Here is a 12,579-nt window from a genome sequence, read left to right on the forward strand (position 1 = left end):
ATTTTCCTATATTGCTATCGACACAATACACGGTGCAGTGGTAATTAACAAAATCACATTAGAAGTGGCTCACGCATAAAAGGTGAATTGGTTTATTCCCAACCCGGTAAAAGAACGCTGGTTCTGCCGGTATTGATTCGGTATACGGTACAATATTGCCATCTTGTGGCTTCAAAAGGTAATACAACGTATTTCAATCGTGCTGAAGCTTTCAGGATTAGACTATTTAGGAGGTTCTCTGACGGCCATTCCATTTCAGTGCAATACTTATTTTAATAAGATTATTGTAATCTCTACATCCAAGTCTCACGTGTGCTATGCGGAAAGAAGGAAAACACATTCTTCAAGAAATGGAGAGTGTGATTCAGGTTTTATTTTTTTCATTACTGTAGTATCTGTTAACTGGGATCTTATCTGTCAACACATTTCTCCTTCCACTTTGGTACGTTATACGGTTTATGTTTCTAATGTTGTATTTTAGTCACTTCACCGTATGAGCTATTCTGGCCTCCTTTATCCACGTTCACCTGTGGTTTATGCTCTTCAGATCTTTTACATTCTTAAGGTGGTCTTCTACAGTATTTTTTTATTTCAGTCTAAGAAATCTCCTTATTGTCCCAGGCGTTTCGGTGTGTCCTGCTGTCTTGTAATTTTTTTCCGATAGCAAAGGCTATTTGGTTGACACCAACCAACAATTTATACAATTAACTAATTATATAAAAAAATAACTAAGTAATCACACTATATGCTGTGATTAATCGCGATGAATCAGATTTTCCTTCTTGAGACTGATAATTTTAGTAATATATATTTAAATGTAAAATAAAATAATCACCATAAGACATGTTATATTCATATGAATGTTTGTTTGATTTAATCCTTTTTCAACTTTTACCTCAGATTATCTCTTGTGATCTATGTGCTAGATGAATTTCAGACAAAGTCAACACCAACTGTGCAAATTTTAAAGAACAAGAAAAGATTAAACAAACGGACCATTTCGTTAGAGTGTTTTGAGGTGATACGTCAAAGATGAATTACTTATGTGATAATTAAATTCTGCTTTGCAAATTACGTTTGTTTTCAGGAAAACTTTCCACCTAAAACTCCGAAATCCGAAATGCCGTCCTTAAAGTCATGTGAACTAAAGCCCCAGTGTTCATTAAAGTCATGTGAACTAAAGCCCCAGTGTTCATTACAGACAAAAACCCCCAAAACAAAACAAATCCAAATATATTAGGTTTATATATTCTCATTTATTTCAAGTTGCCAAAGTGAAATAACTGCTGCTTCTAGTACAGTGTGTCCCAGCAGTTTCTACTTAGCGTTGTTAGCATAGCGGGCGGCCTGAGGGGAGAGAGGGGCAACAGCGCTGTTTTTTGGGGCAAAAACCCTTATTTAGGGGCAACAGCGCTGTTTGAGGGGCAACAAGTCCTTATTTAGGGGCAACAGCGCTTATTTAGGGACAAAAGCCCTTATTTAGGGGCAACAGCGCTGTTTTTGGGGGCGTGTTAAAGTCGTTTTCGACAAACGTCGATAAGCCACCGGATCATATCAGCGGCTCCCAGTCGGACATGGCGGCGGCGGGTGTCTCTCCCGGGACAGACCCCGTAGTGCCCGCCTGTATGTTCGCGCCGGAGCCGGGACCAGGCGACGAGGAAGGGCAGAGCCGCGGCGGAGAGGCCCTGGATGTGACCGGCAAGGTAGCGAGGCCCTCCTGGTACACAGCGGGCCCGGGAGGGTGTTCTAGTACCGCAGTGTGGACGGGTGGAGGAGACCCACCAGGCTCCGGCTCACACCCGCCTCAGCCCTCCACCGTGTGGGTCAACCACCTGAAACGCGTTTAACGTGCATTTAAAACTCCTCCAGTTTAAACCGGAGCAAAAACGTAAACGCTGCGAATCCAGTAAATTCTGATGTGATTCGTTTATTTTCGTGACTGAAAATGTAAAGTTAGACAGTAGTGACGACAGAAGCAAATCTGGTATTTAAAAATACTGATATTAACACAAAGATGCAGCAAATACTCCAGTTTGCGTCAAATTATTACATATAGTTTTGATATTTGATTGTTGGAAGACAAACATACAGTGACACCACTATAATTATTCCTCATTACTACTACAGTGATGCCACATTTGGAGAATGTAAATGAAACACAACACCAGTAACACTGATTCAAACAGGCCATTACAGTGAGTGTTAACCAAGGTGTTTGGGTGTATGGACACACTAAACCAGCACGTGTCCTGTGTGTGTGTGTGTGTGTGTGTGTGTGTGTGTGTGTGTGTGTGTGTTCAGCTGGCGCTGGTTAGCCCTACGGGAGAACAGTACGATCTTCTGCTCAGACAGCTGCGTGCCAGGATGGACGAAGGTTCAGGAGAGACCATCTACGTGGTGGGAGCCTGCTCAGGTGAGGGGCGGGGCCACGCTTGGGGGGACGGCAGGTGAGGGGCACGCCCCTGGGGTGGGGCGAGACCGTTTGAGTGATGAACTTTGACATCCTCTCTCTCTCTCTCTCTCTCTCTCTCTCTCCCTCTCTCTCTCAGATGGGGGCGATCACGGGCTGGACGATAAGGACATGGAAGCGTCCGTGGCCACGGTGTGCTCCTTGTGCGATCAGCTGGAGGCGGATCTCGTCCTGCTGCGGGACCGGCGAGAGGGCTCGGGCGGCGTGCGGGAATACCTGATCCGCCGCAGGGTGGCCGAAAGCGACTTCCTGGAAGTGAGGTAGCGCCAGGACCCGCCCCCGCACCTTTGAGACAGCAGAGTGCCTGGGTGAAAAAGACACTCTTCTGGAGAGAAAAATCACAGCATTTACATAATCCATTAAGTGTAAATAATTCTGGCAAAATAGCACAAGACATTTTCAGTTTATAGCACATTAAAGGGTCACTGTTGTGTTTTTAATATATTGCAGGGCGTCCCGTAGTGATGCGTAGCGGTGTAATCATAAGACAGTATTGTTCTTCACACCCGGCAGACACAATTTTCGGAATATTACAGCGCATTAAGGCTCCTGCCCTCGGGTTAAAAGAAACAGGTCACGCTTAAAAGGGGCAAATGGGTCGTATTCAGAGTTCGCTCGCGGTTCCAGACGCGCTGAATCATTTCACAACCTGACTGGAGAACGGAAGGGAGCTTAATGACTCTAGAGCAGGTCGCAGTGTAATTAGTTGTTGGAGGAAGTATACTCGATGAAGTGTGTGTGTGTGTGTGTGTGTGTGTGTGTGTGTGCGTGCTCACATCAGGGTGGCGGTGGTGGGTAACGTGGACGCTGGTAAGAGCACCCTGCTGGGCGTGCTCACGCACGGGGAGCTGGATAACGGGCGTGGCTTCGCACGACAGAAGCTCTTTCGTCACAAGCACGAGGCGGAGAGCGGCCGCACCAGCAGCGTGGGCAACAACATCCTGGGCTTCGACCGGCATGGCTGCGTGGTCAACCGGCCCCACGGCCACGGGGGCGGCCTGGACTGGACCGAGATCTGCGAGAGGTCGTCCAAGGTGGTGACCTTCATCGACCTGGCCGGCCACGAGAAGTACCTGAAGACCACGGTGTTCGGCATGACCGGCCACCTGCCCGACTTTTGTATGCTGATGGTGAGGGACGGGGGCGGGGACGGGGGCGGGGACGGGGGCGGGGAGAAGACGGCACGCTCATTCCACTCACAGTAGTACTGAGCCTGTTGAGGGGCTGTTTGAGTGGGTGTGGAGTTTGCAGGTTTCCCTCTCGCCCTCTCCACAGGTGGGCAGTAATGCAGGTATCGTGGGGATGACCAAGGAGCACCTGGGTCTGGCCCTGGCCCTCAGCGTGCCTGTGTTCGTCGTGGTCACTAAAATTGACATGTGTCCTGCCAACATCTTGCAAGGTACCAGACCGCTACGGATGTTAGTAGACGTCCTTCAGCGACATGCCTTCGTGTTAGAGGGTAGAGTGAGTAACGTCCGTCCAGGACTTTGAACACATATTTCTAGAGTTACTTAAAGCGCCAGTACTGGTTAGACGACAAAATGCTATTGAATATTTTGCCTACATTGTTCATTCTTGGTTCAAGGTTGTGCCTGTGTGTGTGTGTGTGTGTGTGTGTTACAGAGACCCTTAGGTTGTTACAAAGGTTATTGAAGTCTCCAGGCTGCAGAAAAATTCCAGTTCTCGTTCAAAACAAAGATGATGTCATTGTCACAGCCTTAAACTTCAGCTCAGAAAGGTAAAACGCACAGTCTGTCTGCCCCCCCTTATTCTCAGCCCGCCATAGCACCCCCCCCCCCCCCCCGCCTCCCCTCTTTGTCCTTCAGGTTAATGCTGACAGCCTGGTCGTCACGGCTATGGCAGAGCGACTGGCCGCTCACGTAAACAGATGTGCCCCCCCCCCACCCCCCCAGGTGCGTCTCCTTTGTCTCCTGCGTTCTCAGCTCTGCCGGCAACAAAGCGAGGCGCCTCCCTGTAACCCCAGCCATTCAGAGAGAGACCCGGCGCCCCCACATATCTCTCCGCTCATCTGTTTTTGGGTTTTTTGTGGACCTGTGATGCACACCATTTATTTGCAGTCTAGACTGAATAGCTGTTAATGCCTGCCAGAAAAAAAGAGAAAGACAGACAGAAAAGGAGCAGTTAGAAGAGAGAACTGTGGAAAATGTACTTATCTGAACAAAGGATCGTTGCGTTTGTAATGCCAACACACTGAAAACGTATCACAACACGTGTAGTACTGGTACAGTAATCTGTCAGTACAGTACAACATCGTGTGTGTGTGTGTGTGTGTGTGTAGAATGTGTCCTATCTTTCAGATCTCCAATGTGACGGGGGAGAACATGGACCTTCTGAAGATGTTCCTCAACTTACTTTCCTCACGAACCACATTCAGAGACGATGAACCAGCAGAGTTTCAAATGGATGACACGTACTCCGTACCGGTAAGGGGCACGCACGCATGAAACAACACCTAGTAAAGGAACGGAGACACACACACACACACACTCACAATAACACCTGAATGAGTGAGACAGCGAGGCGTGTGCACACACACACACACACACACTCACAATAACACCTTCTACAGAGTAAGACACACACAATAACACCAGACACACAGTTTTAAATTGATCAGCTGTTAAATTGCCTCCCAGTTCTGTTTGCAGGTGGCTCTCATCTCATTTCTGCTGACTCACTCTCAGGGCGTGGGCACAGTTGTGTCGGGGACTACTTTACGCGGATGGATACGCGCGAACGACACGCTGCTGCTCGGCCCCGACCCTGTAGGGACCTTCGTCCCCATCTCCGTCAAATCCATCCACCGCAAGCGTATGCCCGTGAAGGAGGTGTGCGGGGGGCACACGGCCTCCTTCGCCCTGAAGAAGATCAAGCGCTCGGCCATTAGGAAGGGCATGGCCATGGTCTCACCCCGCCTCAACCCACAGGCATCATGGGAGTTTGAGGCTGACGTTCTTGTCCTGCATCATCCGACCACAATATGGCCCAGATACCAGGCCATGGGTGAGAGCAAGCATCATATAAAACCTTCAATCATTCACAGATAAGACACAGACGAACAGCAGCCGTGTGTCATGCAGGTATTATGGAGTCGGTGATTTGACTCGGATTCCCTTTGTAGATTCTTGTGTTGTCTGTGTGCTCGTGTTCACACTTTTCACAGAAATGATCAGAGAGAGTGTGTGTGTGTGTGTGTGTGTGTGTGTGTGTGTGTGTGTGTGTCCAGTCTTCGCTCAATCTGTTTCTTTCCTCCCCCTCAGTCCACTGTGGCAGCATAAGACAGACCGCCACCATCCTGTCTATGAACAAGGACTGTTTACGGACCGGGGACAAAGCTTCGGTCCACTTCCGGTTCATAAAGACCCCGGAGTACCTGCATGTGGACCAGAGGCTGGTCTTCAGAGAGGGACGCACCAAAGCCGTCGGCTCCATCACCAAGGTCAGGGGTCCCGGGGGGGCAAAGGTCAACCTGGGAGCAGTGTTGTATAAAGTATTCGAGACCCATACTTGAGTAAAAGTACAAGTACTCTATCAAAACATTTACTTGAGTAGAAGTTGAAGTGTTCTTTAAAAACTTGACTTAAGTGGAAGTACAGAAGTATTCAGCATTTTTTGTACTTGAGTATTGCAAGTAGTTTAGTCTAAAATTTATTACTCAAGTACTGAAAGTAAAAAGTACAAGTATTGTGTTTTGAATTAATTAAAGAAAGCCATCAAAGTTTGATTATCAATTGTTTTTATATATCACTTACAAATCAAAGATGTCAAAGATCACAAATACAAGTGTTCTGTATGTACTTAAAAAACTGGGGTTAACACTTCGTACACAAAAAACAGATAACCTATGTCCCGCTACGTTGTTGGTTTGACGCAAAAGTACAAATTCGCCATAATTTAGCTGAGAAAACGAGGTGTATTTTGGACGTAAAATCCGTCCGTCGGATTCTAAGGGTGAGCGTACTGCCCTGCGTTTACCCCCAATAAATGCCCTTACCCTATAAAAACACTACACTATAAAATGGGCACATGATTAGTCAGCACGTCGCCTTTATTGCCAGCTAATGTTAAGTGAATTCTGCAGCACGCCATGAACATAATTAGGCTAGTTAGCTAAGATATCTAACCTAACTAGTGCTTACTGCGCTCTTCTGCTGTTACCAAACACGGTGCCATCTCTTTTAATGAGATAAAAAGCGAATTATTTGGAATAATTTCGAATATATGTGTATTTGTATAAATATGTAAATGAAGCTGAAGGTGCTGGAAAATACTGAAAATGGACCTTCAAAGTGCCGTACAAGTGCATGAATTCCACCTTGTAACTTCACACGCACAAAAATCGAGAGGTGCACGACCTCGCGACGCGACTGCATGCGTGGTTAACGCGCATGGGCGGAGCCACCGCGATTGCGTCATTTTTGCCGCGCGGACCCTTGCCGCAGTAACAGCGTGTCAAGTGAACCTAGATTACGAAGCTCAAGTGTTCAGCAAAGGCAGCAGCAGAGTTAACGAGACGTGACCGGAGCATGCGCAGTTTTCTCATAAGACAGCCTGACCGCTTGACCCGGTGACAGCGCCAGCTAACATGTTTATAATTGTAACGAGTAACTATACAGCACGTAAAAAATGTATCGGAGTAAAAGTATTAAACTGATGGAAAATATGTAGTGAAGTAAAAGTGGAAGTAGGAGAAAAAAATAATACTCCAGTAAAGTACAGATACAGCATTTTAGTACTCAAGTACAGTAGTGAAGTAGTTCTACTTCGTTACTATACAACTCTGTCTGGGAGCCACTACACTACACTACACTATTGGAGCTGCGTTGAAAAATACACTTAATGACCCTGTGGGGGTATGTTAGCATTGTGCTAACAAGGTTCATCTAACAGCATCCTAATAATGGCCATGTTTACATTGTTGTAATGTGTATTGTTTATTATTATTGGCATTAATTGGAAGATTCGTGAGCAGACAGCTTGTTATCCTGCAAGTTCTAACGAACAGAATCGTCCTGGTGATTTGGTACGCTTGAATCCTGCTCATATCTGACTGTTGAACATAGATTCTGCAGAGCGATAGATCTTCTGGAGTAGGGTTTGGGAGAAGCTCTAGAGTTTGTCGTTCACCTAAAGTTTCTGTCTCCCTCCAGCTGCTCCATACGAAGCCTCAGACAAAATCACAGCCCACCAAGAAAGGCGGGTCACAGGGCGAGACAGCCAATGGGGAGGCAGCGTCTGCAGGAAGTGGCCTGCAGTCACCACAGCAGGCACGTCCAGACACCGGCTGGCACTACACACACACCTCTGGCACTAAACCTACTGTGGTGTTGTGGAAACGCCACTGGTGTGTGTTTAAATGTCTTCCTGAAGGTGTTTGTAAAGTGGGCTTTAGCATGTTATGACATTCAGCAGCTTTCGTGAGGCCGAGAGTTTGGACACACGTGTCCATGAGTGAGACGAGAACCAATGATGTGCAAGCGTTTGTAGGGGAGAAGAGAACTTCGGCTTGGTTCATCATAAATGGAGCCGTTTTGCTGATTCTGTTGTTGCGTCCCTCACACACATGCATCTCTCATGCGTTACAAATTTCCATCAGTTGTTTGCGTTACAAACACATATTCTCCCTTGATCCTCGCATTCTGTTCTGTTTATACCACCTTAAAACTACCGCATCCATTAACACTGTGTGTATATCTGTTCATATATATATATATATATATACTAGAGAGAGAGCAAGGTGCACAATAAAGATGTGTGTGTGTGTGTGTGTGTGTGTGTGTGTGTGTGTCAGTAAGGTGATCAATGCTGGGTAGAGTCTGGATTAGATTACACTGGATTAGGCTCCTTTTACTGTCCTTGCAGTTCTGACTCACACTCACACTGCAAACAACACCTACAAGAGTTCAGAGCAGTTAATCAGATTTTGTGTGTGTGTGTGTGTGTGTGTGTGTGTGTGTGTGTGTGTGTGTGTGTGTGTGTGTGTGTGTGCTTCTGAACCTCGCGATCTGTGAGGGCTGATCCTTGCTGGCATGGTTTTTCAGGTTGGGTCCTAAAGCTTCTCTCTCTCTCGTCTTCTCCAGCCCAGGTCCACGGCGAGCAGTCCACGGCGACGTGGTCAGCGGCACAAAGGCAGATCAACCCTGAACAGCCCCAGCACCACAGCGCCCCCTACAGCCGGGGTGGTCAGCAGCTGAACCCCAAACCTCTTGTGCCCATCTTACCCGTCCGTCAAGCCTTCATTCTTTTCTCGTCCTCTCCTCATTCTTTGTTTTACTGCTCCATTATTACTACTACAATTTGTCCTCTCCTTCTCTCCATCTTTATGGAAGCTCCTCCTGCAGTTTTCTGCAGTGACTGTAGGGGGCGCCAGTAGGCCACTAGTTTTTTTCCTGACCCCGTCTTAACATGTTTGTTCTGAGTGCCGGCGAGGGAATATATGGACCTATGGTCCTCGCCCTCGGTTCACACCTGTAACTGGCTAAGGAAGTATCCCAGCGTGTTCCCGGTACTCCCGGCTGGCTCCGCCCTCACCTCTGGATAAGTCGATCCTTTCTGGCGCTTCGTCCTGGTTTCGCGGTCAGCTCGTGCGTTTTCCTTCCTCATTCGCCCCAGAGACGTTTGGCTGATTCGTTTCATCATCTTTGCGTTTCTCCTCCGTGCCTCCGCCAGTCGCTGGGGCTTTCTCTAGATTATCAGCTTCCGGCAACAGCCGTTTTTTTTTTTTCTTGTTCTTCCTTTCTTTCTTCTTTTTTCGTGCATCCGAATGTGCATCCCAAAGGACCCAATTAAGACCCTCTCATCCGTACCCTTGTTTGCAATCTGCATTTTCCAGAACCCCCCCTCCCCCTCCCCCTTAGCGTTTGTTAGCGTTTCACTGACGCTTGCCGGAGCCCATGATGGAAAGAGCGGGTTGATTCCGTGAACCTGCGCTGGTCCTTTGGCCTCCTGTGGGTTAACGTGCACCACCCCTGCTGACCGGCGTGAGATCCGAGTGGAGAGCGGGGCACGCTTCTCCTCAGCTGCTCCTCCGTGAACCCGACGACCCCCACCCTCCAGTGGAGAGCAGAAATGCCGCTTCTGCAGTACATTTATTCTCCACTCGTATATTCAGTGGAGCTGAAAACAAACCACAAAAAATAAAAATAAAAAACACAGACGCATTAATTTGTTGGAAAGTCTTCCTAGTGTAGAGAATACGATTTAGAGACTGGTCTGGCAGGGTCAAACTGCAGTCCTGGAGGGACAGTGCAATGAACGATTCTACTAGTCAGCTAATTGACTCGCCCTTAACGAGTATTTAACGAGCCACATCAGGCATACCCTACAACGCCATGGCCTTGTGACATTTTTCCAGGAAAGTAATACCCATGCCGGACTAAAGAATTTCCATGGAATAGTCCCTATCGAACGGGTCCTCAATCATGAATGTTCATCCGTGATATAAAACGGGTAACTGGTGTTCAAACACCAATCAGTGAAGATTATCTTTGCCACTGCCAGTGTGACGTGCGGTACTGATATGCAGCATTGGACTTTAATGCGTAGAATATTCACAAGATCAGCTTTTGTATCAGATTTTAGAGGTACGGGCTTTAAAAGAAAGCGTTCTGTTTAATGATGTAAACAGCATTATGAATAATTTTGGATAGGTGGCGAAATTGTAATGTACTATAACAATTTGTGCCTATAAAAGAAAAAGCAATAATATCTGTTCACGGTTGCCACAGAGTCGTTTAATGATTATATTTGTTTTTTCAAGTCTACCCTGTGCCTTGCCGAGGGCAGTAATCCCTAATTTTTGGTGTTTGTATTTGTCTAACAGCCTTAGTGCAGGCAGGTCGAGATTATTTCAGGATTATTCATCTGAGTACAGACCCAAACTAGCCCTGCTTATATCGAGAGTTTTCCCTTTAAGTTAGTAAACATTGAAAAAAGGACTCTGGTCCTCTCAGTTCCTTTATCGTGGGTTCCTTATGCAGAACTGATTTGTTGTGGAAATTGGAGAAGCCAGACAGTCGTTCACTCTGGCATGAGTTCCACTCTCACATTTTTCTTTAGTGGATCATTAACATTGACTTTTTAGTTTGTCTTCTGGACATAAATCGTAGTTTTGGACTAGAACACATTGTCAATAAGGATTTTCAAATTAGAATTGTTTATTATTTCTATGTGATTATGTATAAAAGTTTAAACCAAGTCCTTAAGTCCAGATGACGTATCCAAACGGTGCAGGTTCCCTGACCAGCCAGTCAGTGTTAGTTCTGGCTCAGTCAACATGGTGTTGGGGAGCACTGCTGGTTTGTGTGTGTTCATGTCTCTGAACATCATCTTTGATCTTTATCAGTGAGAGTTTGAGCAGTCCTATAAGTTATGGGAACTGGACTGGGCGTTTATATTCACATGCCCACTAAAGGGACTGATCAGAAGTGCCATTGTCAGTTTTGTCTTTTGCCTCAGTTTTAATGACTAGTTGGAAGCCGAAAGTATGTTTCCTTTTCTTTTTCTGTTACGAGTTTCATATGGACAGTGACGGGCTGTTTGCGTTTCTGGTTTGGTTTGTGGTGCATGGTTTCAAAATTTCATTATTTAAAAAATATTTTTTGCACACCAAACCTCCAACATATGTACATGATGTACAAAAGAAGAGTTTTGATCTTGTATCTTTTAAATAAAAATGTTAATTGTTTCATGGTTTTGCATGATTATTGGGTATGCACCACACAACTGATGTGAAGTGTTCTGTAGACACATTTCATAGATCTTTCACCTGGTCCTACTAACCATAACACTGATGGATCACTATCAGTGGTGTAGTCCAAAAAAAATAGCGGGGGTCGGGGGGGTTGGGTGCGATCGTAAGCAGTTGGGGGGGGGGGGGGGGGTGGCGAGGCGAATTACTAACGCATCATGTACAAACCCACCGTTTGACGTAACGGTCTCAGCAAGAGCAACATCCAGTTAAAATAAGTGTGGGGTCGGCGACCCCCCCCACTACACCCCTGATCACTATATGGAGATGAACAATAATCTTACCAGTGTGTGGAGGAACTGTAGTTCATGGGTTGTTCCCTCACCTAACTGAGGACCCATGACCTCTACATGTCCACCAGCAACAAGAGAGAAGCAGAAAGCTCCAAACGCAGCTTTCAGTATTAACACTTACTGATGATTTCCACCACCTATTAAAGCCAGGAAGGGCAACAGAAGATATCTTCATGGATGTTGGCATAAATCATATAATTAAGCGTATCAGGAGAAATCCTATATTTCTCCAAAAGCCACAGGGTTCTTGTTCCTGTGTTTTCCATACATGAGAATAGAGGTACATTCCTATGTCCTTTATAAGGGCACCGTCCAGCTGACAATATCACTTTAAGAAGTGATATTAAACCCCCCCGGTTTACGTCATTTTATTTACCTCTATCTAAGGATTGTAGCAGACAGTCCTTGTGTTAGGTCATATAATATATAATATAGCCACACATCAAAGCTGTTTCTGACAGCTGACTGGTTTATACTTGACGCGGCGCAGGGTCCGCGCGGCGAAAATGACGTAATCGCAGTGGGTCCACTCGTGCGCGAGGGCCTCACGTGCTGTCGATTCGCGAGGTCGTGCAGACTTTTGTAACTTCGCGCACGCCGCGCTTCAGCGCAATAAACAAAGTCATGTTTGCAGGATTCATACACCTTTATAAGGTGGAATTCAAACACTTGTACATCACTTTAAAGGTCCATTTCAATATTTTCCAGCACAATAAACTTAAATAAGTTAAATATTTATACCTATACTCGAAATGATTCAAAATAATTCGCTTTTTATCACATTATTTAATGGTTGTTTATTTTCAAAACGCCCAATCTTAACGTCTTCACGTTCTCATGTTTCGTCCTGGAATTACAAGAGGCTCGTATTTGTTAACCTAATACAAGAGAATTGTTCAGTTAGACAGATATTTGGTGTGAAACAAAGTAGTTACAATTTCAAGCATTTTCAAGTACTTTAGCCTAAATTCCAGCACTTTTCAAACCTGGAACACAATGCAACATTAAAATTTGTCAGGTAAATGTTTTTCCTTTCTTTTCTGCGC

At 45.9% G+C, this 12,579-nt stretch overlaps 1 protein-coding gene across 4 annotated transcripts; it reads left to right on the plus strand.

Moving 5' to 3' along the window:
- The first annotated feature begins 305 nt into the window (after window positions 1-305).
- Window positions 306-11,151, plus strand: gtpbp1l (GTP binding protein 1, like). Of its 4 annotated transcripts, XM_077010582.1 has the most exons (12): window positions 306-442; window positions 1,088-1,703; window positions 2,302-2,413; window positions 2,550-2,730; window positions 3,252-3,600; window positions 3,746-3,869; window positions 4,094-4,208; window positions 4,770-4,914; window positions 5,128-5,494; window positions 5,752-5,930; window positions 7,642-7,758; window positions 8,572-11,150. In XM_077010582.1, the coding sequence occupies exons 2-12, from the start codon at window positions 1,575-1,577 to the stop codon at window positions 8,683-8,685; spliced, it is 1,932 nt and encodes a 643-aa protein (XP_076866697.1). In that variant the 5' UTR covers window positions 306-442; window positions 1,088-1,574; the 3' UTR covers window positions 8,686-11,150. The 4 variants fall into 4 exon arrangements, with proteins under 4 accessions (XP_076866697.1, XP_076866734.1, XP_076866620.1 ...); XM_077010619.1 differs by lacking the exon at window positions 1,088-1,703 and having other exon boundaries at window positions 312-442; window positions 8,572-11,151; XM_077010505.1 differs by lacking the exon at window positions 306-442 and having other exon boundaries at window positions 454-1,703.
- The last annotated feature ends 1,428 nt before the right edge of the window (window positions 11,152-12,579 follow it).

The sequence above is a fragment of the Brachyhypopomus gauderio genome, chromosome 1, assembly GCF_052324685.1.
Source record: "Brachyhypopomus gauderio isolate BG-103 chromosome 1, BGAUD_0.2, whole genome shotgun sequence".
NCBI lineage: Eukaryota > Metazoa > Chordata > Actinopteri > Gymnotiformes > Hypopomidae > Brachyhypopomus > Brachyhypopomus gauderio.